Source organism: Protobothrops mucrosquamatus, unplaced genomic scaffold (assembly GCF_001527695.2).
Source record: "Protobothrops mucrosquamatus isolate PMUCROS unplaced genomic scaffold, P.Mucros_1.0 scaffold1645, whole genome shotgun sequence".
NCBI lineage: Eukaryota > Metazoa > Chordata > Lepidosauria > Squamata > Viperidae > Protobothrops > Protobothrops mucrosquamatus.
The window spans coordinates 185,629-213,218 of record NW_015387804.1 but is presented as its reverse complement, the minus strand read 5'-3'; the positions used below and the strand labels follow the sequence as shown (position 1 = coordinate 213,218).

The window sequence follows — 27,590 nt, the reverse complement described above, 5'->3', positions numbered from 1 at the left end:
CAACTGGTCTTCCAGCGTCAGCCTCTGAGCTGGATGGTATAGGTTCTCCTGCTTGAGCAGAGGGCTGGACTAGAAGACCTCCAAGGACCCTTCCAGCTCTGTTCTATTCTATTTTATTTTCCTTCGATCATACGTTCAGTTGGCTTTTTTTTTTTCATGCTGTGTATATTATCACACACAAGAAGACATTGCAGCAGAAAGTTGTCTGGTGCAGTGCTCCTGCATATTCTAATCAGTTAATCACACCACTTCCCAATCTGTCTCCCATCAGTTGTTTTTCTATACACACCCACACACCCACCACTGCTATTACTAGCATTCTATGGCCACCAAATATCCTTAGAGAGGGTGAAGTTTTCCTCTTTGCATAAGAGTTGGAGTCTTCCAGATATTGCTATTCCTAATATCCTTCACTTTTTACCATGTTGGTTAGGGTCATTAGAGGTTATGTTCAGACATATCTGAGACACCATGTGTTCCCATCCCTGCCTTTTTTTTTCCCTCTCCCAAAGTGTTTGGTACACAACCTTTGCAGACTTGTGGTTTCCCAAATAGGCAGATGCATTCCCTTTGTGTATCATCCATGCTGTTTGGGAGATATAAGTAGGAGTGCTTGCAACCTGACTGTAAATAGAGAGTGATTCACCAGAAAGCAGATCAGAAATGGTCTTCTTATAGAAAAAGCTGCTGCTGTTTGCTAATAGCAATTCTAAGAGATGCCCAGGCTAAAAGCTGGAACTCTTGACTTCTGCACAGCCAAGTTTCAATTTAAGGTCAACCTGGAAAAGCAGCACAGCATATGATACACACATATAAACACAATTCTTAATGTATATCCTGTCTTTCTACTAAAGAATGGTTCCGCAGAGAGCTAGGATAGTATTGTCAGACCCCAAAACCAAGAATAGCACATGGGAATTCTTCCAGTCTTGAGTTTTTTTTTATTGTTTCACACCTGTAGACAAATCTTGACAGACTTAAAGACTTTACCATGGGGTCCTTGATGTTCTCTGAGGTTGGTTTTTTTCCTTGTGGATGTTTCATTACCCAACTAGTTAACATCATCAGTGCTAGAAAGGAGTGGGGTTTGCTGTCTGTTCATATGTAAGTGGCTTGCCCTGTCACAGTTGGTGGGTATGGTCTTGGTCAGGGGTGGAGAACCTTGGCTCTTTTATGACTTGTGGACTTCAGCTCCCAGAATTCCTGAAGTCCACAAATCATAAAAGAGTCAAGGTTCCCCACCCCCTGGTCTTGATAGTTTCCTGATTAGGCTATTGTTTACTGTTTGATTGTTTGTCTGAGTTGGTAGTTCCTTGACTGGTGTATCTTTTTACCTCTTGATTGTTGATCTAGTGTTAATCTTGGTGTTAATCTTGATTGCTGATAAGGAGGTGTTTTGGTCTTTGTTTTTTTTTTATGGTTTTTTAGTTGTCGTCTTTGAATAGTATGTAGGTATAGTTTATCTCTATGTGCCTGTTGCTAACTGATTTGTCTGAGCGCCAGGCCTTCAGGAATTCTCTAGCATTTTTGGACTTGGCTTGATCTAGAACAGGGGTCCCCAACCCCCAGTCCGTAGACTGGTCCTGGGCCGCGGCATGCCAGCAACTGGTCCACACAAACAAGCAAAGCCCCATCTGTGGGATGCAGGCAGCACACAAAACCACGCACTCTCCGGCCCGTGGAAAAACCTTTCTCCACAGAACCGGTCCCTGGTGCCCAAAAGGTTGGGGATCTCTGATCTAGAATGCTCACAGTTTCCCAGTTGAAACTACGATCAAGTCAATTCCATATGCTATGCAATTAAAGAGTTTTCATCATGTCTTCTGTCTGCGTATTGATGCCCATGGAAGTGCTCTGCTGGTCTCCTGCCTCTTTGTCCTATATATTGCCTGTTGCAGTCTTTACATTGAACGTTGTAGATGACTCCTGTTTTTTCTTCTGTGTCTCCTGCATATTTTGGTTTGCTTAAGATGTTTTGGAGGGCTTCAGTTGGATTTTGTGCTAGAGTGATGCCATGTGATTCTAATAATCTTTGGTTGCTTCTGAGATTTTTTTTGATGTATGCAGCATTATCCTTTTCACCGCTTGTGTTGTTTGTGCTGTATTGGGTTGAGTGATAAGGCGCTTTTTGATAAAGTTGTGTAGGTATCCATTTTGTTGGAAGGATGTTGTGTAGATGATCTACTTCCTTTTCCTGATGCTCAAGGTTGCTGCAGTCTGCTCACCTAAATAGTGTTCTTACACAGCTTCCCTTGTGGGAGGTTGGGTTGTTACTTTAGTAGTAGAACACTTGGTTGGTATGGATAAGACTCTACTTTCTACACCTACCAGATACACTGTGAACTATTAGGGAGGAGATGTCTTCATCTTCTTTCTCTCACACATAATATCCAGCCTGTTGTCTCCAAATCTCTCTCTCCTAGAAATTAACTGCCAGGCACACAAAATCAGAAAGAGAGGTTGTTCATTAGAGCAGGGGTCCCCAACCCCCGGTCCATGGACTGGTACCAGGCCGCGGAATGCCAGCAACCGGGCCGCACCAAACAAAGCCCCATCCGCGGGATGCAGGCAGCACACAAAACCACGTCCCTTCCGGTTTGTGGAAAAACCTCTCTCCACGTAACTGGTCCCTGGTGCCCAAAAGGTTTGGGACCTCTGCATTAGAGNTGGGCCATGCCTGCGCGATGGGGGAGTCGCGCAGGGCCAGCAGTTCCCTCCTCGAATACAGTCCACAGTCGTATCGGAGGTCCATCAGCAAAGTAGGGGAGGGGAGAAAGTCCTCGTGGTGGCAATCTCAAACGGGGCAGGATGGATTGAGGAAAGGCGGTAAGTTCCCAGGTCTTTAAATCCCATAAAGGGGGGGGAATAAGCCGCCATCACGTCGGGCCGCTAGATCGCCACAGCCCCGGGTCGGACCGCCGAGCCGTCACCGCGCTAGGCCACCAGGCCGCCGCTGCGTCGGGCTGGTGAGCCACCGCCGCGTCGGGCCACAGATCATCCTGGCCGCAGATCTTCCTGGCCGTGTCGGGGCGCAGATCTTCCTGGCCGCTAGGCCCCCAGGCCGGACTTCACTAGGCCTCATTAGGCCTCTCCATGCCTGGGCCGCCCTCCGTAGCTCCGCCCACAGCAGGCCGTCGAGTCACCGCCGCGTCAGGCCGCCGCGTCGGGCCGCAGTTCTTCCTGGCCCCCGGGCCACCAGGCCGGGCTTCACTAGGCCTCGCTAGGCCTCTCCGCGCCTGGGCTGCCCTCCGCAGTCCCGCAGCTCCGCCCACCTCCGATCACCAAGCCATCGCTGCGCCGGGCCGCCGCAACGGGCCGCAGCTCTTCTTGGCCGCTGGGCCGCCAGGCTTCACCAGGCCCAGCTAGGCCTCAGCTCTTCCCGGCCGCTAGGCCGCCAGGCTTCACTAGGCCCCGCTAGGCCTCTCCTCACCTGGACTGCCCTCCGTGGCATCGCGGCTCCGTTCGCCGCCCCGCCCAGCCAAACCTGGCGGTCCCGCGGTCCGTCACCCGTCCTCTTCGCTCGCCGACCCTCTCCTCTTACTCATTCCTGGCCGGCGAGCACCCCCGGACCTTCTCCGACACCCCCATCTTCGCTGACGGCCCGTCGCCGCTACGGAGCAGGAGACGGTAGGTCCGCCATCACATGCATGCGCAGTAGATAGCAAAAGACAATGAGCCCACACTTGATTTAGGAAGAAGGATAGCTTCTCAGGATCCCCATCAAAGGTGGGCTTGATGGGAGATGGCTCCAGCCTCTGCAAGGCCAAATACATCGGCTGCTGGGCCGCCTGTTGGTCTTGGGGACATGGCCGAACCACTCTCTGGACTTCCCTTGGTTGGTCTCCTGGGCCAGTAGCCCAAGGCTGCAGCAGCAGGCTTGACTGGGTTTCATGGCTCTACATCACAGCTTGCTGGGGAACGGGTGATGCAGCACAGGCTCCAGCGGTCTGGCTGGGACTCCAATGAGAGGGGGAGAGAGGGGTACCCCTTGGCATCCCCCCCATGGTGCACACATCCTGGGCAATGGGAACCATCTCCTCCAGCCTGCTGAACTTCTCCTTCAGCTGCTCGAGCAAGGGGCTGTGGGCTGCAGACTGGAACTTCCAGTCTCCGAAGTCATCCCATCCAATTGACCCTTTTCCTTTCTTGTATGCCGTAGACGTAGATGGCAGCAACAGGAGTTCCTCTTCAGTGGTTACAGGAGTGACCCTGTGCTGAGGGGCAGCCTCGGCTTGATAGAAGTCCTCCAGGATTGTAGTTCCCCCCCTGCAGTACCAGCTTCCCAGGTTGAATCAACCTGGACTTTGGCTGACCCCCTGCCAGTGATGCCTCCTCTGTGGCTGGAGTAGCTGCTTGCGCTCTGACAGCTGGAGTTCTCTTGCGGCCAGCAGCGGCTCCATTCTTTTCCTCCATCCTCAAATCTTCGCTGAGTTTTCACCGGCTCCCAAAAGATGGGTAAGCAGTTGGGGTCCAGCACCCTGAGAAATGAAAGTTTTAGAAGACTTGGTTTAATGTCATGGTTCTGACAGACAGAGACAAATAAAGCAGAACTCTGAGGCTTGGAAATTCCTCAAAGAACATGTTTATTAGTTATAAAGTATTGGCACGATCAAAAGTGAAATTTCCACTAAAAAATTCCCAGTTACAGAGTATAATATACCACCCACAAAACTATGTCATCACTACGTTCCCCAACATATTCATTTGGTGGGCCTTCTTATACAATGTCCACTCCCTGATCCGGAGGCTGTAGATGACCTTGGTTCCCATGGGACAGAAGAGTATTTTGACTAGTGAAGCACCTGGGCAAGCCCCCCTTCCTCTGTTCTATGTGGCAACCTAGAACGAAGAGAAAGATTACTGCAGCCAAGTTAATTGTTGAGTTGACAAATACTACATATGAACAGAAATGCACATGATCAAAGATAACCCCCCCAGAATGTACATGGGTCAATATAAAAGGGGAAAAAGTGACATTGCCATAGGTGTACACTACAGGCCACCCAACTTATCAGAAAAAATAGATGAACTTTTTGCCAACCAGTTAACAAATGTATGTAGGAAGCATATCACAATACTAATGGGAGACTTCAACTACCCAGATATCAGCTTGGAGACAAACTGTCAGAATCCAATTATATTCATTTCTAGCTACCTACTCTGATAAAAACCCATTTCTTACTCTCTCTGGATTCTGTCATAGTACGAAAGGGGAGGAGGATAAGCAAGGGGGTTTTATGACTCTCGCTTCCTTCATTAAACTACAAAGTGACTGGATGTTGATTCTTATCAAGAGGACTGACCATAACAATATGGCCATCACCTTTCATCTACTCTCTCTGAAGTCTCCCTTTTGCCGGCAGTGAGGGAAAAGGGGGGAACAATGCAACGCCTGGGATCTGGGAAAAGAGAGGATGAGCGATCGTCGTCCGGAAGAACTGTGGGGTGGGGGCTGCTTGGGAACACTTTAAAACATTGAAGGATGGGAGAGAATTCCCCAGATCCTGTCTAGCATTCCTGCAATCATTTTCTCTTAATAAAGATGCCTGTTGGAAGAAACATTCCAAGAATTCTGTCTTCTTAAGATGTAAAGTGAGTTGGGTCCTTTCATTAGACAGGATCTGCAAAATTAGTCCACCTGGAAGGGAGAACCTTGCCGGGGGACTACCATGTCAGACGACAGAGCAGGGAAGGGAGAAAGCCCCCCGGAGAGAGAGCCGCTGCCCGGACTGAAAATCTGCCAGATGTTGGGATCTGAGAGGTCAGATTCCTCAGGAGAAGAGGTGGTGAAGACACGTAACCACAAACCTCGGTGGTCAATGGGCGTTGGAAAGAAAGGCGAGTGGGAAAAGAAATCAAGAAAGGTGACCCCGAGACGGGGGGCCAACCAACCAGAATGGAAGCAGGAGATGGGGAAATCCCTGTACACAAGCGAAGAGGAAGGAAGCTGGGCACTGCACTCAAGCTGGATCCTACAGAAAGCTATCGACTTGATGAAGAGAACCCTCAGCTCCCTAGGAGAGGAGAATTCTGAGCCCTACGGCCGCACCAGCTCCTTAAGCCGCAACTAGAGAGACACCAAGGGGGAAGTGGAGCCTGCAGCCCTGGGGATGTCCGCTGATCCAGTAGTCCCCACTCCCTGCCGACCCGCAGATGGCGATCTGGATGGAAGACAATACCACCAACAATGAAGGCACCGATCCATTCAAAGACTCCCGCTGCTGGATGTGAGATTCAAGGGGGAGCCGACACGCTTGGGGTTTTTCCTAACACAAGTCCTCAGCTATATGGAGGAATACGGGCGGCACATCCCTAGCGTCAAAGCCCGTATCCGGATTGTGCAATCTGCTCTGGATGGGCCGGCCGTAGATTGGGTGGTGAATTTGCACAACTCCAATGCCCCAGAGCTCAACGACTTCAACCATTTAATGTCCTCTCTGAGAAGGCGATTTGAGGACCCCCTGGGCAAAGCCCGTGAAAGAAATAAAAATGATGAGGCAAGGCAAACGCCTGGTAGCAGAATATACGAAAGAATTCTGGGCCATTGCCAGCAAACTGAACTGGCCGGAAGACATCCTCCTTAGCCATTTCAAAGACAGACTAAACTACGTCCTATATGATGCTTGCCTGCCCTGAGGGGACCCACACCAACTCGACGAATGGTACGTCCTGACAGAGGAAGCAGAGATCGACCTACTGAAGAGGCACTGCCGAGGAAAACAATGGAGCCGCTCACCACCTGAGTTGACACGTTAACCAGTGAAACCATTGGCTACGGCCAAGAAGCAAATGGGGTGTTTCAGGTGCAGGAGAGAGGGGCATCGGGCTGTAGAATGCCGCTCGAAAGCCCCCCAGCACAACCCAGACAGATCACCGGCCAGCAAATCCGGGAAGTCTCCAGCTAACCTGCCATGAGAGTGATGGAGGCTGTGGAATCCCCTACCTCTGCTCATCAGGGGGAAAGAATTTCAGCCTACACCGCAGGGCCGGTGGACACCTCAGACAGCTCGGAGGGCGAACCCCTAGTGAGTGGACCCATCACACCAATCCTCAAGACAATGACTATATTAATTCCCTCTATGCCCGAAGCTGTCAAGGTGAAAGCCTTAATAGATTCTGGCTGCACCCGCTGCCTCATTAGCCTGACGCTAGTGGGAAATCTGGGCATTCCGTCGAGGAGACTGGAACAACCAATCTCATTTGGCCAGTTAGATGGGTCCATAGCAGGGGGGTACCAGCTACCCTAGCAAATTTACTAATCCACCTCTCCCTGGGCAAACATGAGGAAGACATAACATTTGTAGTGACCCCACGTATGGAATGCCCGATGATCCTAGGGATGGAATGGTTAAAGAAATGGAACCCCTGGTGAATTGGAGGACGGGAGAAATCAATTTCCCAAAAGGGGATCCTATGGACTTAAAACCCCAAGGGGATCTACCAAAATTAAGAACGGAAAAAGCATCCATGGGAGAGGAAAAGGAGCTACCAGAAATACCAGAGGATTACAGAGATCTTGCTGAAGTTTTCAGTGAGGAGAGGGCAGATGAGCTTCCCCCCCACCAACCCACGGACTGTGCCATAGAATTCAAGCCTGGAGCAAAACACCCAAAGCCCAGATTATACTCCATGAGCCCAAAGAAAAAGGAGGAAATGGAAAGATTCATAAAGAAAAACCTAGAAAGGGGGTTCATTGAACCTGCCAAGCCTAAAGTGGCCGCTCCGGTCCTCTTTAGAGAGAAGAAGGACAGCTCTTTACACTTATGCGTGGATTATAGGCTCCTAAATACAATCAGTGAAAGCAACCTATACCCCTACCCATCATGAAGGACATGTTATCACACCTCTCGAAAGGATTTTTTTTTACTAAACTAGATTTAAGGGAAGCATACTATCGTGTGAGAATTAAGGAAGGGGATGAATGGAAGACTGCATTTAACTACCCAATGGGGTGCTACCAATTCAAAGTCTTGGCATTTGGATTACAAGGGGCCCCCTCAGTATTTATGCAATTAATCAATGAGGTACTAAGGGAGCACCTATTTAAGGGGGTCCTTGTTTACTTAGATGACATCCTTATCTTCACCGAATCAAAAGAGGAACATGTCAACCTAGACAGAGTGGTTCTAAAGAAACTGCGAGCCACCCAGCTATATGCCAAACTATCGAAATGTGAATTCCACCAGGAAAGAATAGACTACCTAGGTTATCACATATCCCCACAGGGCATTGAAATGGACCCAGAGAAGGTCAGAGCAGTATTAGAATGGGCACCATCTCGCACAAGAAATCAATTGCAAAGTTTCCTGGGTTTCGCAAACGTTTACCATCAATTCATCTCCTCATTTGCTCAGATAGCCCTGCCCCTCACAAACTTACTAAAAACAAAGGGAGCACCCTCAGTAAAACCTAGCCAGCCACTAAAATGGACAATGGAATGCCAAGCGGCGTTTGAGAGATTAAAGAGACTCTTTTCTGCCGAACCAGTACTGAGTCACCCAGACATGGATAAGCCCTTCGTAATACAGGCAGATGCAAGTGATGTGGCAGTGGGGGCAATGAAGGGGTATTGCAACCCTGCGTGTATACATCCAAGAAACTAACCGAAACAGAACAGTGCTGGCCTATGTGGGAGAAAGAGGCATATGGGATACGTTGGTCATTACTCACATGGCGCCAGTTCCTTGAAGGCAATAAGGTCCTTTTCCAGGTGTGGACAGACCACAAAAATTTGGAAGCCTTAAAAACACCCAGGAAGCTCAACCCCAAGCAAGCCCGCTGGTCCCAGCATTTTCACCAATTCCACTTTACGCTCAAGCATTTGCCAGGGGGAAAGAACTTCCTGGCAGATGCACTATCTCGCATGCCCCAATATAACAGCACGCGAGCCACCGACTCTAAACCAATGATGGTGGAATCACAACTGGCAGCACCAGTAACCACCAGAGCCCAAGCTAAATTAAAACCACAGCTGGGTAGCCAAACCAGAATTGAATTCCGGAAAAGTTTGGAAACAGATGAATGGTTCCAGAAAAATAAACCCGTGTGCACAATGAAAGACGGGCTGCCTTGGGTGGGGGGAAAGTTATATATACCAACAACCCAAAGAGTCACATTCATGCAGCTTTGCCACGACACAAAATCAGCAGGGCATTTTGGATTTGTAAAAACATTACATTTAATTAAACGGCAATTTTGGTGGCCATCCATGAAAAAGGACAGAAAGTTACGTGGCCAGCTGCCCAAAGTGTGCGACTGCAAAGAGGTTGCAAGGGAAATCGCCTGGACTGTTACAAACAATGGCAAATCCCTCAGTCCCCTGGAGGGAAATAGCCATGGATTTTATAGTGGAGTTACCAGAAAGCAATGGGAATACTGTCTTCTGGACAGTCACAGACTTGTTTTCCCAAACAGGTGCACTTTATCCCTTGCCGAAAGATTCCCACCGCAAAAGCCTTAGCGAAACTTTTCGTGCAGCATATTTACAGATTGCATGGGGCACCCCAACACATCATATCTGATAGGGGAGTGCAATTTACGTCTGCATTTTGGAAGGAATTTTTATCCCTCTTAGGGACAACTCAGGGACTGACATCTAGCCATCACCCGCAGGGGAATGGTCAATCAGAAAAATTGAACTCAGTACTTGAGCAATATTTAAGATGCTTTCTTAATTTCCAACAGTCTGATTGGGCGGACCTACTCCCCTTCGCAGAAGTGGCCTACAATAATGCAGTCCACTCCAGCACAGGTTACACTCCTTTTCAAATAGCTACCGGTCAAAGTTTCAACCCCATGCCAGAACTAACCCCAAACGAACCGCCAATCCCATCACTGAAAAAATGGATGGAACAATTACAAAACACCTGGCCAATAGTTAGAAAAGCACTGGATGAACCTAGGCATGCATACAAAGCACAAGCCGATAAAAAAAGGGTTGAGCCTACACCATTCATTATAGGAGAAATGGTGTACTTATCTACAAAATACCTAAAATCCCTACAACCCTGTAAAAAACTTGGAACAAAATATATAGGGCATTTTCTAATTAAAAGAATCATAAACCCAGTAACAGTAGAATTAGAATTACCCAAAAATCTTAGGCAAATACACCCAATTTTTCACTGCAGTTTGCTGAAAAGAGAACATCAGTCACCCTTATGGCCAAAAATCCCCCCCACCACCTCCAATCATGGTGGAAGGAGAACAACACTTCGAGATAAAGGAAATCCTAGACTCTAGGAGATATCATGGGGCAACTCAATACCTAGTAGCATGGAAACACCTCCCCACCTCACAAAACGAGTGGGTCCATAAACGTCATGTCAGAGCCCCGAAGCTATTAAAGAAGTTTCATACAGAGTATCCTAACAAGCCAGACTAACTTTTATACCTGTTTTGTTTTCTTTACAGGTGGATCTCTCTTATTTTTAAGGGGGCAGGATGTCAGAATCCAATTATATTTCATTTCTAGCTACCTACTCTGATAAAAGCCCATTTCTTACTCTCTCTGGATTCTGTCATAGTACGAAAGGGGAGGAGGATAAGCAAGGAGGTTTTATGACTCTCACTTCCTTCATTAAACTACAAAGTGACTGGATGTTGATTCTTATCAAGAGGACTGACCATAACAATATGGCCATCGTCTTTCATCTACTCTCTCTGAAGTCTCCCTTTTGCCGGCAGTGAGGGAAAAGGGGGGAACAATGCAATGCCTGGGATCTGGGAAAAGAGAGGATGAGCGATCATCGTCCGGAAGAACTGTGGGGTGGGGGCTGCTTGGGAACACTTTAAAACATTGAAGGATGGGAGAGAATTCCCCAGATCCTGTCTAGCATGCCTGCAATCATTTTCTCTTAATAAAGATGCCTGTTGGAAGAAACATTCCAAGAGTTCTGTCTTCTTAAGATGTAAAGTGAGGTGGGTCCTTACACAAATTCTGCAGCGAGTGGGAGATCAAACAGATTGCTAACCAATTTAGCCAACAACTTTGTCATCCAAAAGGTAGAGGAGGGAACTAGAAGTAAAGCTATACTGGACCTAATTCTTACTAAAAGAGAAGAAATGATTGAGGGAGTTGAAGTTGCCAGAACCTTGGGGGAAAGTGACCACGTCATACTGGAATTCAATATAATGCAAACACAAGCAACAGAAAATAATTTAACCAATGTCTTAAACTTTAAAAGAGCTGATTTTAACAAACTCAAAGACAATCTACAAAAGATTCCATGGATGAAAATCCCATTCTGTTCTGTTCTATTCTACAGAATTGAGATTAGTTTTTGATTCATATATCCATATGACTCACCTTTTTTCTTCTTTTAATTTATTCCCATATGATAGTTCTGAAGAACTATCAACCCAAACCACATCATATTGTGAGTTTAGAATTCTGCATATACTACTGGATCATCTGACTATTATGACATTCTTGCTAAATGGAAACTTGACAGATTACTTACTATCCTCCTGCATAAAGACTCTAAGGCTGGATTTTCCTATGCAAAAATAATAGAAAAATTATTGATAATTTTTTTTGGAACAACCACAGTTGTGAAGTTTGGAAGAGGTCAACATTCTCTCATAGAGAATTCTTGCTTTAAATTCTTTTGATGCATGCCTTGAGCCAAACAACCTTCAAACCTAAAGCAAGGGTGCTCTTCCTTGAAACAGCAGATCAGAAGTGCTGCATTGCTTTTATTTTGTATTCTTCAGCTGTCTCTTCCAATGTATCTAATGCATGCCACAAGTCCACAAATCTTAAAATTGTCAAGGTTGAGAAATACTAGTATAAGAAAATGGATAAGATAATTCTTAATCAAATGTGTATATGCTGAACTTTTCATCTTGGTTAAGATACCAGGGGAAATGTGGTCAAGTAAGTAACAAATGCTTTTACATAGAATGGAAATATGTGGATTTAAGGAATTTCTTTCTGGAGTCTAAAATTTTGGAGCTAATTTGCAAATTTTGAACAGGTTTCTTAAATTTGGAATCCACAAATTCACCCTCAAGCCTAAGTTTAGAGGTTTGATCATCTTAATACATGAATGGGTAATATTTGGATTGATCCCCAATCTTTTGGATGATCAAACCTGAAGAAGAGGACAATATTTTTACTACATGCAATCCATGGTCCATAGGATACTCTTTTATGCCTATAAAGTGAATTAGATGGAAAATCATGCACATATGGTTTTTTTGTTTTCCCAGGAAATTCAACAATTGCAGTTACAGTCAGGGACAATCTAAAATTTGACAAGCCAATGAATGGTTTGACTTTCTGCCTGATTTTTTTTCCACAAAAAGTAATATCTTTATTTATAAGAAAGCCTGAATAATATATGCAGTATATAATGCAGTATTTACTTTAAGAAAGTATAATTGCTTGTACCTTCATATTGAACGTGATTCTCAGATATGTCAAGTTTAAGAAAGAAAATGTTACTTAGTAGTAGTAACATTTAAAAGGATGTTATGTAATCAGCCAAGTTGGTTTTTTAAAAGTTGGTTTAAATATCAATAAACGTCTGAATGCTATTTGAGTATATCCTTTGGGAATATATCTGAAACAGCTATCACAGTTTCCACTTCAAACTTCAGTTCTTGTAGTCTGTAATGCATCCACATTGAGGTTTCCAATGGAAACATAACTGGGAATGTATTTCTATGTTGTAGATAAAACGTGCTGCTGACCATGCTTGTTACTTGCTTGGTAAACTTTAATTTTATTCCGAGAACCCACAGAGGATTGGATAGCTGGATTATAAACCATTAAATGTTGATTCCACATAGATCGTTCATATGCAAATTGATGCCATTTGGAGATGAAAATGTAGCATGTTTTCCTCTTTTACTACTGCTTCATAGCTTTGACCCAAATTGATACAGCTATGCATGATTTCTGTAGAGTGGATATTCATATAATTGTCAATTCACCATTTTAAACAACCAAAGGTAGACTATGGGCAATATCCAAGTTTTTTAAAAAAATGTATTGATTTGTATTAGCAACATGATTATATGAAACATTTCTGAGTAAGAGTTTTTCTAAGCTATTTTTCCAATATAAAAAGTAATCATAGTAAAGAATTGATTTACTATATAAGAATAGAAGCATATATTATGTTGTGTGTTTTTACCATGATACAATATGTGTTTACCATGGTTACTATTGAATGAATCAGAATAGAGCTAGAAGGGACCTTCAAGGTCTTCTAGTTCAACCGCCTACTCAAGGAGGAGACCCTATACCATTTCAGAAAAGTGACTGTTCAGGATGCCAAAGAGAGAGGAGGTTTAGGTTTCCCAGATTGGGAACTATATTACCAAGCAGTGGCCCTGACGTGGATTAGAGACTGGATTACTTTAGAAAATAAAAGATGTCTACATTTAGAGGGTTACGATCTCCAGCAGTGTTGGCATGCTCATATATGGACAGGGCAAAGTAGAAACCACCAGTATTTTTTGAGACATAAGGTTCGGCAAGAACTAATAAAAAGCTGGAATATAGTCAAACGCCAACACTATACAAAGATTCCAGTTTGGTTATCGCCACTAGAGGCAGTTACATATCCCAATCTGTATAGGAAAGATAAGGCTATTATATATAAAGACATCTTGACAGAAGAAGGTCACTTAAAACAAAAACAAGAGTTAAGACAACAAGGAATAGCCTTGGAATGATGGTCCTATCTCCAGATACAAGCAAGATACATGAAGGATAAGCAAGAGTGGGGTATTAACAGACAAGACACGGGGTTAGATAAAATACTGCTAGGCCCGGAGAAAAAACAAATTAAGAATATTTATAAATACTTGTTGGAATATAAGCTATATGAGGAGCAGGTTAAAGAAACAATGGTGACATGGGCAATGGATTTAGGATATAATATAAATATGGATCAATGGCAGCAAGTATGGGAACGAAATAACAAAATTACGCTGGCGACATCGTATAAAGAAAACCTGTACAAGATGGTTTACAGATGGCATCTACCTCCGGCCAGATTAGCCAAAATGTATAACGGATACTCACCTATGTACTGGAAGTGCAAAAAAGAAAAGGGCACATTTTTTCATGTATGGTGGACATGTAGAGAAGCACAGATGTACTGGCTTATGGTCTGGGAATGGGTAATAGAAATGACTAGGCAAAGCATCTAATATAAACCTGAGACATTATTATTAGGAATATTAGGAAAAAACGTAAATAAAGTTGACATATATCTAATCATACACGTGGTAACGACGGCAAGGATACTATTTGCTCAAAAGTGGAAAGCAATGGAAGCACCGAGTGGGGAAGCACTAATAAAGAAAATTATGTATTGCGCAGAACTAGGCAAGATAACTAAAAGACTAAAAAATCAGGAAGAAACAGAATTTTATCGAATCTGGAATAAATTTTACAAATGGAAGGAAAAAAGAATGGGGTCAACATGTATAGTATGGACTGACAAGACGGAGATGTATATCAAAGACGATTTACCATGTTCAATGTTTTTAATCTTTTTTCTTTTGTATTCAATAAAAAAGAAAAAAGAAAAGTGACTGATCAGTCTCTTCTTAAAAACCTCCAGTGATGACTTCTGGTTCCAGATCGCGGCGTGTCTAGTCATACGAAGAGACTCGTCTCCTCGTCGGCTAGTTTCCCTCCGCCGGTAGACCCTTATGCAGGTCGAAAGTTGCCCTGGAGGGTGTGACTTCTGTCAATGAGTCTTCGCTCGGCTGCAGAGGAGCAGCGGCTCCTCCAGCTGTCCGAGCCATCTCTGAGGGCCGATGGAGAAGGAAGATCGGCCAGTAAAATGGCCGATCACCCAGCTGCTCCAAACCGCAAGTCAAAGAACATCTAAGCATTGAGAACCACCGTGGTGAACCCGGGTGAGGTTTTTTTTTTTGGCTCCTCTCTTCTCCTCTCTTCACTTTATTTTGCTTTTTTTTTTTTTTTTGCCTGTAAGAGTCTTGTTGGAACTATTTCCCTGTCTTGAAAAAGCAGCTTCTATATGTTCGGGAAGAAAGGCATTGAACAAAAGATTAGAATAAAATTTTAAAGACTATATTTTATTTTCATCTGTTTTTGAGGTACAGAAAAAACTCTTTCTTAAGAGGTGTACTATTATTTTATGCTGGAAGATTATTTCTTTTTTCACATATTTTAAAAGATAGAAAAAAGGGGAAAAATGGTGTCTGGAAAAGATTTTTTTTAATCTATTGAGGACATCTAGTGGCGAAAATCTAATATTGCAACTTCTGGTTATTCTTTGGAGATGGAATAGACCTGACCTTCAAATTGTTTTTGAAGAGAAAAGATAAGCTGATGCAGCAGTGGGAATTGTGGGGGTGGATACTGCTTAACTTAATACAGCCTCCACAAAAAAGAAAAAAAGAGACTCTCTTCAATTACTATCAAAATGGAGAAATCTCATTTACAATTAAACTGCAAACTTATATTGGAAAAGATTTATGAGGCTACTGCAGAAATATGTGCTACAATGAAAGAGTTTACTACAGAATTAAGAACCAGAAGTTTCACTTCAAACCTTCAAACTGATCTCCAGACTATATCTGACCATTCTATAAATCAAAACATACTAGAAGAGGAAACAACTGAGATAAAAGAGATTTTACCTTATAAACATTCCACCTATAGCTTTGAGGATCAGAAGAACCAAAGATTGAGACTTGAAATTTTAAAGCAACGAAGCTTTAAGGATGAGAGAAATAGTGGCCTAATGCAGAGGATGGGATTCCTATCGTTCCAAAGGGCACTGCAAGCAATAAAGAGAGATCTATCTGCTGAAAGGGAAGCTTCGTTATGGAAACCTGCCTGGCATAGAAAGAAGGCCAGAATAAGACTGAAAAGAGAAATTTAAAATTATGTGTAATGGATTAAAAGGCACTGTTGATTTATGGACTGTTTTAAGGATTAAGATTCAGAGTTAGAAATAAGAAAAAATGGGGTGATTATTAGAACAGATATTTTAAAATAGATTAAGAATGTAATTTGTGGAATAATAGGTTTATTTTGATGAACATTATTATGTATTGGAATGGAAAAATGGTGGCTTTTTAGATTTGGATTGTTTCATAATTAATTGAGTGTTTTAAATTAGTAAGATGAGGTTTTTGTATGATAATATAGATGTGATAAGGCATGATAATCAATTGGATGAAATTTGAATTTTGTTTAATGAACTGAAACGATTTAAGGCTTAATATTATTTTGTTACCTTAAAGAGATTGAACGATTGATGGATTATATATGTATAGGGTAGATTAATATTTTATTTTAATTAGGATATGTATTGTGTAGTGGAAGAAGAAATAAATGAGACTTGTGATAAAATGAGGGATGTGAGAGATTAAGAATTGGAATATATTTGGAAGTGATACCTGAATTGATAACTTGTTGATTTAAAGTTAAATTTGATTATGGTAATTGTAAACTTATAAAGTTTTAAAACAGGTTTAGCAGTTATAGAAATATAAATTAGAAATGGAACATCTTAAATGTATTATGCTATTTGAGGGAAATAGAGAGGGGACATTGAATGTATTGAGTTGAGTTATTTATATATGGTTTTATTTTTGAATGTTTGATTATCCCAACACCACGGTGTGTCCTGAGCACTTTGTCTTAAGAACTAAAAAAACAAATAAAATGTGTTTCAAAAAAAACCAACAACCCTCCAGTGATGAAGCACCCACAACTTCTGACGGCAAGCTGTTCCAGTGGTTAATTGTTTTCCCTGTTAGGAAGTTTCTCCTTAATTCCAGGTGGCTTGTCTTCTTGATTAGTTTCCATCCAATGTTTCTTGTTCTGCCCTCTGATGCTTTGGAAAATAAGTTGACCCTGTCCTCTTTGTGGCAACCTCTCAAATACTGGAATACTGCTATCATATCCCCCCTAGCCCTTCTTTTCTCTAGACTAGCCAAACCCAAAACCTGCAACCATTCTTCATATGTTTTTATCTCCAGGCCTTTAATCATCTTAGTTGGTCTTCTTTACACTTTCTTCAAAGTCTCAACATCTTTTTTGTAATGTTTGTCTGCCCCACTGCTTTCAGCCCCTGCTGATCTGTGTTGGTCTCAGTTGTTGCTGCTCCTCTGCCACTTAGTTCTGCACAGCTGCTGCTCAGAGTCCACCACACTGTTCTCAGCTGCTGGTCTGCTGCCACCTAGCTCTGTTTCACCTCTGCTCAGTGGTCTCTGTTTGAACCTTACTGCCTCCACTCAGCTGCCAGGCTGGGTCGCTGGGCTGCCTCTCCATCTCTCACCTGGGCTGCTGGGCTCTCAGCTGGGACACTGGGCCGCCTCACAACTGGGTCACCTCTCAGCTGTGATGTCTCTCACCTCACTTTTTCAATATGGCACTTAATCAGAAATAAATATGCTTCATAGACCATGATACATTTTTTCGATTTATTGTTGCAGTCAACAGACTGTACTCCTGCAATCTTTTCAATTTGTATTTTAGCACATGAATTTTAAAATCTATTGTTGAATATAGGTGGAGTATAAATATTTGAATAAATAAACAGAACATGGTGGCCTCATGAATGAATATTTATAGCCTGGACATGGTCAGTTACTTTTCACTGTTGAAAAACATTAAGGCTCCTCATGATAAAAGTTTTTTAAAAACTTGCTCTAAAAATTGTATTCTTTTCTAATGCTTCAATAAACAAATTTTAAATGAACATTACAATAATCCCAGAAGAGCTTTTATCTCCCTGTTCCTCACTGGGATCCCGAATACCTTGAAATAAGTGAATAATCTGGAATGAATTAAGAATAGTGAAGCAGCCAAAAATTAATTATCCCAGAATAGTAGTTAACATATGTTTTATTTTGCCACATTTCTAAATATTCTCTATATAAATGAGAATGTGATTGAGGAGGTTATTAAAATGCATATTTAAGCAATATATTTTGGGACAATCTATACTTTTTATATGGCTATGAATTATAAATATTGGTTACTCTGTTTCCAGTTATTGGATGGTCAGTATCAGATTTAAGGTTACTTCCATACACTTAAGTAGACTGTAATTGAGACAGCTACAGAAATGAAATTTTTACTATGTCAATATGTCCTTTTCAACAAGTAATACAAATACATAAGGTTGGTATTCTGCCAAAAAGGGGAGAGAATGATTTAAAAAGTCATTTTATTATTTTAATACAAATTATTAGATTGATACATAATATCAATTTATGTTCCAAGATTAAATACTGCTGCATTTGAGAGTGATACTTGATTTCACAATTTTTGTGTATTTTATATACAATATAATTAATTGATATAAGGAATATTTATATTATTTTTAATAACTATAGGCAGTTCAGAAATTATTTTACTGATTTATTTTTAGAAAGCTTTATTTTTAGGAGCATTTTGACTTCTATATGAAATTTAAATTTAAAGGGCTGTTACAGATTTTTTTTTCTGATTTATAGATAAAAGACAATGGTGAACTTATTGTCAAGAATGCTCAGTTGCGGCATGCTGGAAGATACACATGTGTTGCTCAGACAATTGTTGATAATGCTACAGCTTCAGCTGATCTTGTTGTGAGAGGTAAAATATTTTCTTGATTTTTTTAAAATTTAAGCTATTCCAACATTATTCATAATAACACTATCACATAAAATTTGGGGAGCGGATGTATAGGATTTCCAACAGGAGTTAACAACATATAAGTATCAGATATTCCTGTTCCCAGAATTAATCATCTCTAAAAATATGACCAAGGGAAGCCAGTCTCACAATTATATTTCACTTTCCAAGTTCCAATAATTTGAAAAGAATTTTGAAAGTTTATTCCAGCTGGGCTTTAAGAGAAAGACATGGTGGACTAAAGACAGCTCTACAAAAATCAGAGTCAACAACTGCGGTGGAATGAAGAGCCAGTGAGTAGACCACCTCTCTGATAATTCTTCTCCAGAAAAAGAGAGGATTTGAGATCACCCACAAGTACTCCAGACAGCTGCTCCTCACAAAGACAATGCAAGACAGCAGTCTCTGGCAAGTTTAGAACTCAGGGAGATGAAAAAGTGGCCATCTTGCTCAAACCATAGTTAGCATCTTTCAAATATACTAAGTTTAAATACTTCTTTTTCTAATCACTTTTTAAAACTGAAACTTTTGGAAAATTATTAGAAATGCAATAGTGGCAAATATCTGTAGCTTGAGTGTAGGATGAGGGTGAAAGTTCATTCTCCAAGCTTGTGGGTTGGTTTCTGAACATTTCGTTACCAGGCTAGGTAACATCTTCAGTGGAGTTTAGGGGATGTCATGTCAGTATTCTGTTTATAAAGGCTTAAAGTGTGGGTGTGTCAAGTGAGGGTCTTGTGATGGGTCAGGTATGAATCATCAATGAGACGCTTGTGATGAGTCTTGAGATATGGAGATTACATTAGGTCAGAATCATTGGGAGGTGAACTGCAGGTGGGATGGGGATGGGGGCTTGCATGGGTTGGTTAAGGGTCACTGCTGTCTCTGCAGTTGATTTGGATTCTGAGGGGTTTGTAGGCTGGTTGTAGGCTGAGGTGTCTGTTGATGGAATTGCTTGTAAAGTACCATAATTTGATGAACTCATGAGTGTGGCAGGTAGTAGCGTGGCCGATTATTTTAGTGTTTCTCCAATCGAACTGATGTTGTTTGGTGTTGGTGTGGGTAGAGATTAAGGATTTGGGATCATGGCGTTTGACTGCTACCCAGTGTTCATGGATCCTAGTTTTTAATTGATGTGATGTTCTCCCACATAGAATTAGTTGCAATCATTACAGTTTATTTTGTAGATTACATTGTTTCTTTCATTCTTCTGTATCTTGTCTTTGGTTCTGGATAATTCCTGGAGGAGTGTGGCTGTGGATTTGTGGGCTATTGCTATTCCTAGGGTTTGAAGAATTTTGGCTGTCATTTCTGACACCCCTTTTGTGTATGGTAGAGTTAGTTTTTGTGTGGTGGTCGGCTGTGTGATGTGTTGTGGTTTGGGTGCTGTGTGTCACAATACGAATGTCAACACTACAAATGAGCATGGCTGCAGCCATTTTCCTTCTCATTCTAGGTTGCCGCATAGAATGGAGGGAGGGGGGGTTGCCCAGGTGTTTCGCTAGTCAAAATAATCTTTTGTCCTGTGGGAATCAAGGTCATCGGCTACTCCCGAAACTAGGGACTGGGCGTTTCATAAAAAGCCCACCAAATAATCATATTGGGGAACGTAGTTGTTTACATAGCTTTTGTGGGTGGGACATTTAACTTTGTGACGGGAAATTGTTACTTGTGTATTCAGACTTGGTTTCACTCTTGATCGTGCTGATACTTTGTAACTAATAAACATATTTTTTGAGGAACTTGCAAGCCTTGGAGTTCTGCTTTATTCATCTCTGTTGGAACCAGTGACATTAAACCAAGTCTGATAAAACTTCATTTTCTCGGTGTGCTGGGCCCCGACCGTCTACCCACTCACTTTTGGGAGAGTGGTAAAGACTCACCGAAGATTTGAAATGGAGAAGAGTGAAACCACTGCTAGCTGCAATGGAACTCCGGCTGTCGGGGTGCAAACTAGTGCTCCAGCCACCGAGGAGGCGTCACTGGCAGGGGCTCGGCCAAAAGCCAGGTTAATCCAACCTGGGAGACTGCTACCGCAGGGAGCTACAATCCCAGTTGACCTCTATCAAGCTGAGGCTGTCCCTCAGTGCAGGAGCACTCCTGTAACCACTGGAGAGGAGCTTCTATTGTTAATGTCCCAGGGTTCATCATCTGTGGATAGCAAGAAAGGAAAGAGGTCAATGGGATGGGACGATTCCGGAGAGTGGAGGTTTCAGTCTGCAGACCACAGCCCCTTGCTCGAGCAGCTGAAAGAGAAGTTTGGCAGGCTGGAGGTAAAGGATATGATTCCTGTTTCCCAGGAGATGGGTGTCATGGGGGGGAATGCCAAGAACTACCCATCGCCGGAGTCCCAGCCCAACCGCTGGAGCCCGTGCCACTTCACCCATCCCCCAGCCAGCTGTGATACCAAGCTCTGTATCCAAGCTAAGCTTGCTGCTGCAGCCTCAGGATGCCAGTCCCAGAGCCCAGCCAAGAAAAATCCGGAGAGTCCGGCCACGTCCCCAGGTCCAGCAAGCTGCCCAAGCCCAGCAGTAGATGCAGGCAGCTCCGCTGAGGTTTGAGCCGCCTCCCATGAGGCCCACCTTTGATGGGGACCCTGAGAAGCTAACCTTCTTCCTAAACCAGTGTGGGCTCATTTAGATCGCTAAGCTTATGCCTACCTGGATGAGGCTACAATGATGAATCCTGTAGCGGCAAATTTAGAGGGGGAAGCAGCCGACTGGGTGACCAACCTCCATGATGAAAGGGCTTCTGAATTGCATGATATTAATCTATTCATGGAGCAACTGAGGGGCCATTTTGAAGATGAATCCCAAGCCCTGCTGTCCGAGGAGATCCAACACCTGAAGCAAAGAGGTCGCCCTGCTAAGGAGTACGTTTGTGAATTCAGAAGAGTTGCTGGTCGGCTGGGGCAGTGGCCAGAACGGTCACTGATCAACTACTTCAAGCAGGGGCTAGATCGCAACTTACTTCAAGCCTGCATTATTCAGGGTTTTCCTAACCTATTGCGTGAGTAGTACAGCATGGCAGTGGTGCTGGACATCTAGTTGCACCACTCCAGAAAGTCAAGCACCACCAAGCTCAAACTGCCACACGTCCAGGAGAAACGCATTTATGGCCGACATTTCCAAGCCACTGAAGTCACCAGCATCTCCCAAGTACCAGCCAGGGCTCCAATCAAGTGCTACTGGTGCAGTCAGATGGGCCACTGTGCTGTGGAGTGCCCAGCTCCTAACCCTCAACCCAGGAGTTTGTCAGTCACCACTGCAAAGCCGCAAAAAACTCCCAAAGGGGGAAGAGAAAAATCAAATTGGGCACATCAGGACCTGAGTGTCGAGGCCTCCCCTCCCACCGAACTCAAGGCTAAAACCCGATCTGAGCCATAGCAGATGCTGGCACCTTACGACTGTGATGAGGAAGGTGAGAAGGACCCCATGGTGAGTCAGCCCATTCCCTCCTTTGCCATTCCTGCTAGGCTAGTAGTGCCCAAAACAGGGGCCCGCATGAATTTGAACATCCTAATAGACTTGGGGTGCACTTGGTGCTTAATTAACTTATCCACCGTACTCAAACTGGGCATCTGAGCCAAACTACTGCTTCTACTCATGGGTCTCCTCAGGGTGCCGTCGGCCAGACAGTGCCGGCTGGCGACCCCAAGGGGGAGGGCCTTCTCTGTGGGAGCTCCCACCCTCTGGAATGAGCTGCCCCCAGAGATCAGGGTGATCCCTGATCTCCCTTCCGCCGCGCCCTCAAGACATGGCTATTCCAACAAGCGGGACTGGCCTAGGGCAATTTTTAGAGGGGTTTTAATCATATTTTAATTAGACAACATTTAAATATTTCTTTTTAACTAATTTTAATTTTGTAATTGTTATTGGTGTATTTTTTTTAACTGATTGTCAGCCGCCCTGAGTCCGCAAGGAGAAGGGCGGGATATAAATTCAATAAATAATAATAATAATAATAATAATAAAAGCTGACGGGTCCCTCATTGGAGGTACCCCTGCCATGCACCTAACAGAACCTGTGTATTTGGAAATGGGTAGGCATTGGGAAATCATCCGTTTTGTGGTGGTTCTGAAGGTGACTGAAGCAGTAATTTTGGGACTAACGTGGCTTGATAAATGGCGTCCCAACATCTGGTGGGAGGAGGGAATGTGGAAATTAAGACTGGGGACAGGACCCCTCCCACCTGCTGCTGATGATAAAATAAAGACACTGGCCATCAGTGAGATTCAGGGGGAGCCCCATAAAACCTTAAAGACTGTAGCCGAAAAGCTGCCAGGGATTCAACTTGTCCCCACAGAATACCATCATTCAAGCCGATGCGAGTGATGTGGATGTGGATGCCATTCTCTTACAAAAAAAACCACAGAGGGGAATTATAACCCTGTGCTTACACTTTCCGAAAATTAAGTGACACCGAAAGGAGGTGGCCTGTTTGGGAGAAAGAGGCTTTTGCAGTTTGTTGGCCATTACTAACATGGTGTCACTTCTTGGAAGGGGGGGAGGTAAATACCTTTTGAGGTGTGGACTGATCACAAAAATTTGGAGGCTCTGAAAACCTCCCGTAAATTATCCCCGAAACAAGTTTGCTGGCTCAGTACTTCAACCATTTTAATTTCACCTTAAAATATTTTCCTGGGGGTAAGAACTTTTTGGCTGACGCCTTATCTAGAATGCCCCATTTCAAGAGCCACCAAGAGGAAGTAATTAACTCCATTATTCCTCTGCCACAATTTGCTTCTCAAATAACAACCAAATCGCAAACACAGAGACCCCTTGCCAGTCCTGACGATCGCTTACTGAAGGAACTAAAGGAAAAGTTAGAGACGGATTCCTGGTTCAAGGACAACAAATCTATTTTAACCCTAAGGGGGGGGACTAGTCTGGAAGGGCTTTAAGTTATACCTCCCAGATGGCCTCAGACTCCAAGCACTGCAACAGAGTCATGACGCTAAGCAGGTGGGTCACTTTGGATTTTTTAAGACATTGCATCTGGTGCGGAGGCAATTTTGGTGGCCAGGAATGAAAAAAGAGATTGAGAGTTATGTTAAGAGTTGTGCCACCTGTGCTGCCATGAAGAGGCATCCTGGAAAACCCCCAGGATTGTTGCTGATCTTTCCCAGCCTTGGGAAGAGATAGCCATGGATTTTATAGTGGAGTTACCTGAGAGCAAGGGAAACACTGTAATATGGACTGTGATTGATCTATTTTCCAAATAGGCGCATTTCATCGCTTGCTCAGGACTTTCCTCTGCCCAGAAGCTAACCAAGCTGTTTTTGAAACACATACTCCATGATGCCCCAAAGCAGATTATTTCTGACAGAGGGGTCCAGTTTACTGCAAAGTTCTGGAGGGAGTTGGTTAAATTAATTGGATCCACCCAGTGGTTTTCATCAGCTTTTCATCCGAGTACTAATGGAGCTGCTGAAAAAGCTAACACAATGGTGGAACAGTACTTCAGATGTTATGTAAATTACCAGCAGACTAATTGGGCTGATCTCCTGCCTTCACATAGGTAGCCTTCAACAACACTGTGCACAGTAGCACTGGACTCATCCCATTTAAAATAGTATGGGTTGAGATTTTGTGCCCATGCCTGAGTATCCCCAGGAGCATCCTAATTCCCAGACTTTGGATCAATGGGTGACATCCTTCCAGGGGGTTTGGATGAATGTGAAGAAAGCATTGACCAAGGCCACCAAGTTTTACAAAGAGCAAGCAGATTAACAACACTCCCCTGATTAACCTTTTCAGGCTGAGCAATTGGTTTATCTTTCAACAAAATATTTAAGGTTAAAGTTACCCAGTAGAAAATTAGGTCCAAAATTCCTTGGTCCTTTTCCCATCACTAAAACCATAAACCCAGTCACAGTGGAATTGAAACTTTTGATTGTTGGGAAAAGTTCACCCTGTGTTTCATTGCAGTTTATTGAAACCTGTGTCAGAATCCTCTTTGAGACCTGCCCCAAAGAATCTGCCAGGTCCAGTAATGGTAGAGGGAGAGACACATTATGAAATAAAATGAATTCTTGATTCTAGGTTGTACAAGGGAAAGTTACAATACCTCGTTCAGTGGAGAGGCTATCCCCTGTCAGAAGCTACATAAGTGAAATGTACCAATGTGAAAGCAAGTAGATTAATAATTTTTTTTTACGATAAATATATCCTCACAAGCCTCGAGGAAATACTTAACTTGTTTTTTGCTTCCCCTACAGGAGACTCTTTCTTTTTTAGAGGGGTCGACTGTCAACTCTAGAAATGACCATGGCTGCAGCCATTTTCCTTCTCATTCTAAGTTGCCACATAGAACAGAGGGAGGGGGTTGCCCTGGTGCTTCGCTAGCCAAAATAATCTTTTGTCCCATGGGAACCAAGGTCATCGGCCGCTCCTGAGACTAAGGACTGGGTGTTTCATATAAAGCTTGCCAAATAATCATATTGGGGAATGTAGTTGCTTACATAGCTTTTGCGGGTAGGACATTTAACTTTGTATTGGGAAATTGTTACTTGTGTATCCAAACTTGGTTTCACTCTTGACCGTGCTGATACTTTGTAATAAACATGTTCTTTGAGGAACTTGCAAGCCTCGGAATTCTGCTTTATTCATCTCTGTCTGTCAGAACCATGACAATGAAGTTTTTTGCATAGCCATTACGGAAAAAGATGTCAAGCAGCCATTTCTCTTCTGTTTTTCTTAGTGTTGTGGTGCTGCAGTATGTGTTGGCCCTTCTGAAGAGGGTCTGGACACAGCTCCATTTGTATGTGGTGAGGTGATTGCTTGCGAAGCTGAGGATCTGGTCCATGTGCATAGGTTTGTGGTAGACGTGGGTTTCCAGTTCTCTATTGTCCAGTTTCCTTATGTCGATGTTGAGGAATGGGAGTCTGTTGTCTGTTTCCTCTTTGAGTGTAAACTTGATCCCAGGGAATATGTTATTAAGTAGGTGATATGTTTCTTCACTTTGTTAGCATTTGATGATGACAAAGGTGTCATCGATATAGTGTGTCCAGAATGTTGGTTGGATGATAGGTAGAGCTATGGATTCGAGTTGTTGCATGACTGCTTCTGCTATTAGGCCTGATATCAGTGATCCCATTGGGGTACCTTATACTTGCTTGTACATTTTCCCGTTGAACTTGAAGTATTCCTAGATCCAGGAATTTCATGATGGTTTCTGTGGACATGTTCTGTAGTAGCATCATCCTTGTGGGTATGGTGTTTAGTGAGTAGGTGATGAATGGTTTGTTTAGCCAGGTCGATGTCAGTTGAGGTGAAGAGAGTAGTGATGTCGAAGGAGACCATAATTTCTTCCTTGTTGTTCTTGGTGTGTTTGATGTATTTGAAAAATTGTTCTGGGGAGTTTATTGAGTAGGTTGAGTCATTGACCAAGTATCTGAGTTTCCTCTGCAGGATTTTTGCTAGTTTGTACTTTGGTGTTCCAGGTAGAGACACAGTTGGGCATAAGGGGTTCTTGTGTATTTTGGGGAGTCCGTAGAACCTGGGTGTGCTGGAATCTTGTGGTTGCATATGCTTTCTCTCTAGTGGTTTTAGCTGTTTTTCTTTTCCATGTTTCTTAGGATATCTTTTATTTTGTTCTATAGCAGTTTTGTAGGATCATTGTGGATTATTTGGTAGGTGCTGGTGTCATTGAGATGGTTTTCAGCTTCGTAGATGTAGTCAGCTTTGTCCATTACTACCATCATTCTGCCTTTTCTTGTTTCAGTGTCTTTAGTACTCTCTTCTCCTTTTGGATGAGTGTTTCATTTTGTCTGTTGCGTTGCACGTTGGGGATGATTCTTTGTCTAATGTCTTCTTGTGTTTCTTGGTCCAGATGGTGTGTTTTTAGAATGGATTCAAGGTTGGTGAGGAATTCAATGGGGTTGGCATCTTTGTGGTTGAAATTGAGGCTGTGTGTGAGAATGGTCTTTTTGTTGTCAGATCTATCTGCTGGATAGATTTCTGATCCATAGTTTTGAGTTCTTGTCTTGTGGGTTTGGAGTGATGGTATTGAGTTTCTCTTGTAGTGAGTTTCGTTTTTGGGTTTCTATTTTGTTGGCATTCCTGCAGATCATACGTTCTAAGGTGTCTGTCAGGTCTTGTACAATGGAATTGAGGCATGTGGGTTTTTTGTTTGTCAATGATGCATTGGTATTTTTCCAGGCAGTTGTGGGCATCATTGATCATGAATCAAAACATTTTGTGCCCATTTTGGAAGGCCAGTTTCCAAGCTTGGGTGGTTGATTGGTGGTCGGTAGTGTATGCATTTTGGGGTTGTTTGTTTACAGAGGAATCCATGAAGGAAGTGTAGCTGTTTACGGGTCGATGATCATCTTGCAGCAAGTCTCCCACTTAAGGAGACTGGACAATAGAGAACTGGAAACTTGCATCTACTGCAAACGTATGCACATAGATCAGATCCTAAGCTTCGCAAGCAACCATCTCACCGCACACAAAAGGAGCTGTGTCCAAATCTTCTTCAGAAGGGCCAACAGACACTGCAGCACCACAACACTAAGAAAAGCAGAAGAGAAATGGCTGCTTGACATTTTTTTCTGTAATGGCTATTCAAAAAAATTTGTATTCCAACACATAGCACCCAAACCACAACACACCGCACAGCCGACCACCACACAAAAACTAACCCTACCATACACAAAAGGGATGTCAGAAATGACAGCCAGAATTCTCCAACCCCTAGGAATAGGAATAGCTCACAAACCCACAGCCACACTCTGCCAGGAATTATCCAGAACCAAAGTTTTACTTACAAGGACTTCCGGTGAGCAGGCGACCTCGTCGGACGCAGCTGTAGCTGCCTCCCGCCTGTTTCGCGTAAAAGCCGTTTTGACAGCGAGCATTAGCTGTCAAACGGCTTGATACCCTTCCCCCGGGCATAAGGGGATCGGTGAGCTGCCCGGGGTAGGAGTTGAGTTCCCGAGTCGTCCGATGTGGACGATGTAGGTTAGAA

The 27,590-nt window shown here is 43.4% G+C and overlaps 1 protein-coding gene across 1 annotated transcript in view; it reads left to right on the top strand.

The window, feature by feature from the left end:
* Positions 1–27,590, top strand: part of CNTN1 (contactin 1) — a 173,608-nt gene that overhangs the window by 88,354 nt on the left and 57,664 nt on the right. The window contains exon 13 of the mRNA XM_015822697.1: positions 18,463–18,583. Within this exon, the coding sequence (XP_015678183.1) occupies positions 18,463–18,583 (121 nt within the window). The remainder of the gene's footprint in view (positions 1–18,462; positions 18,584–27,590) is intronic.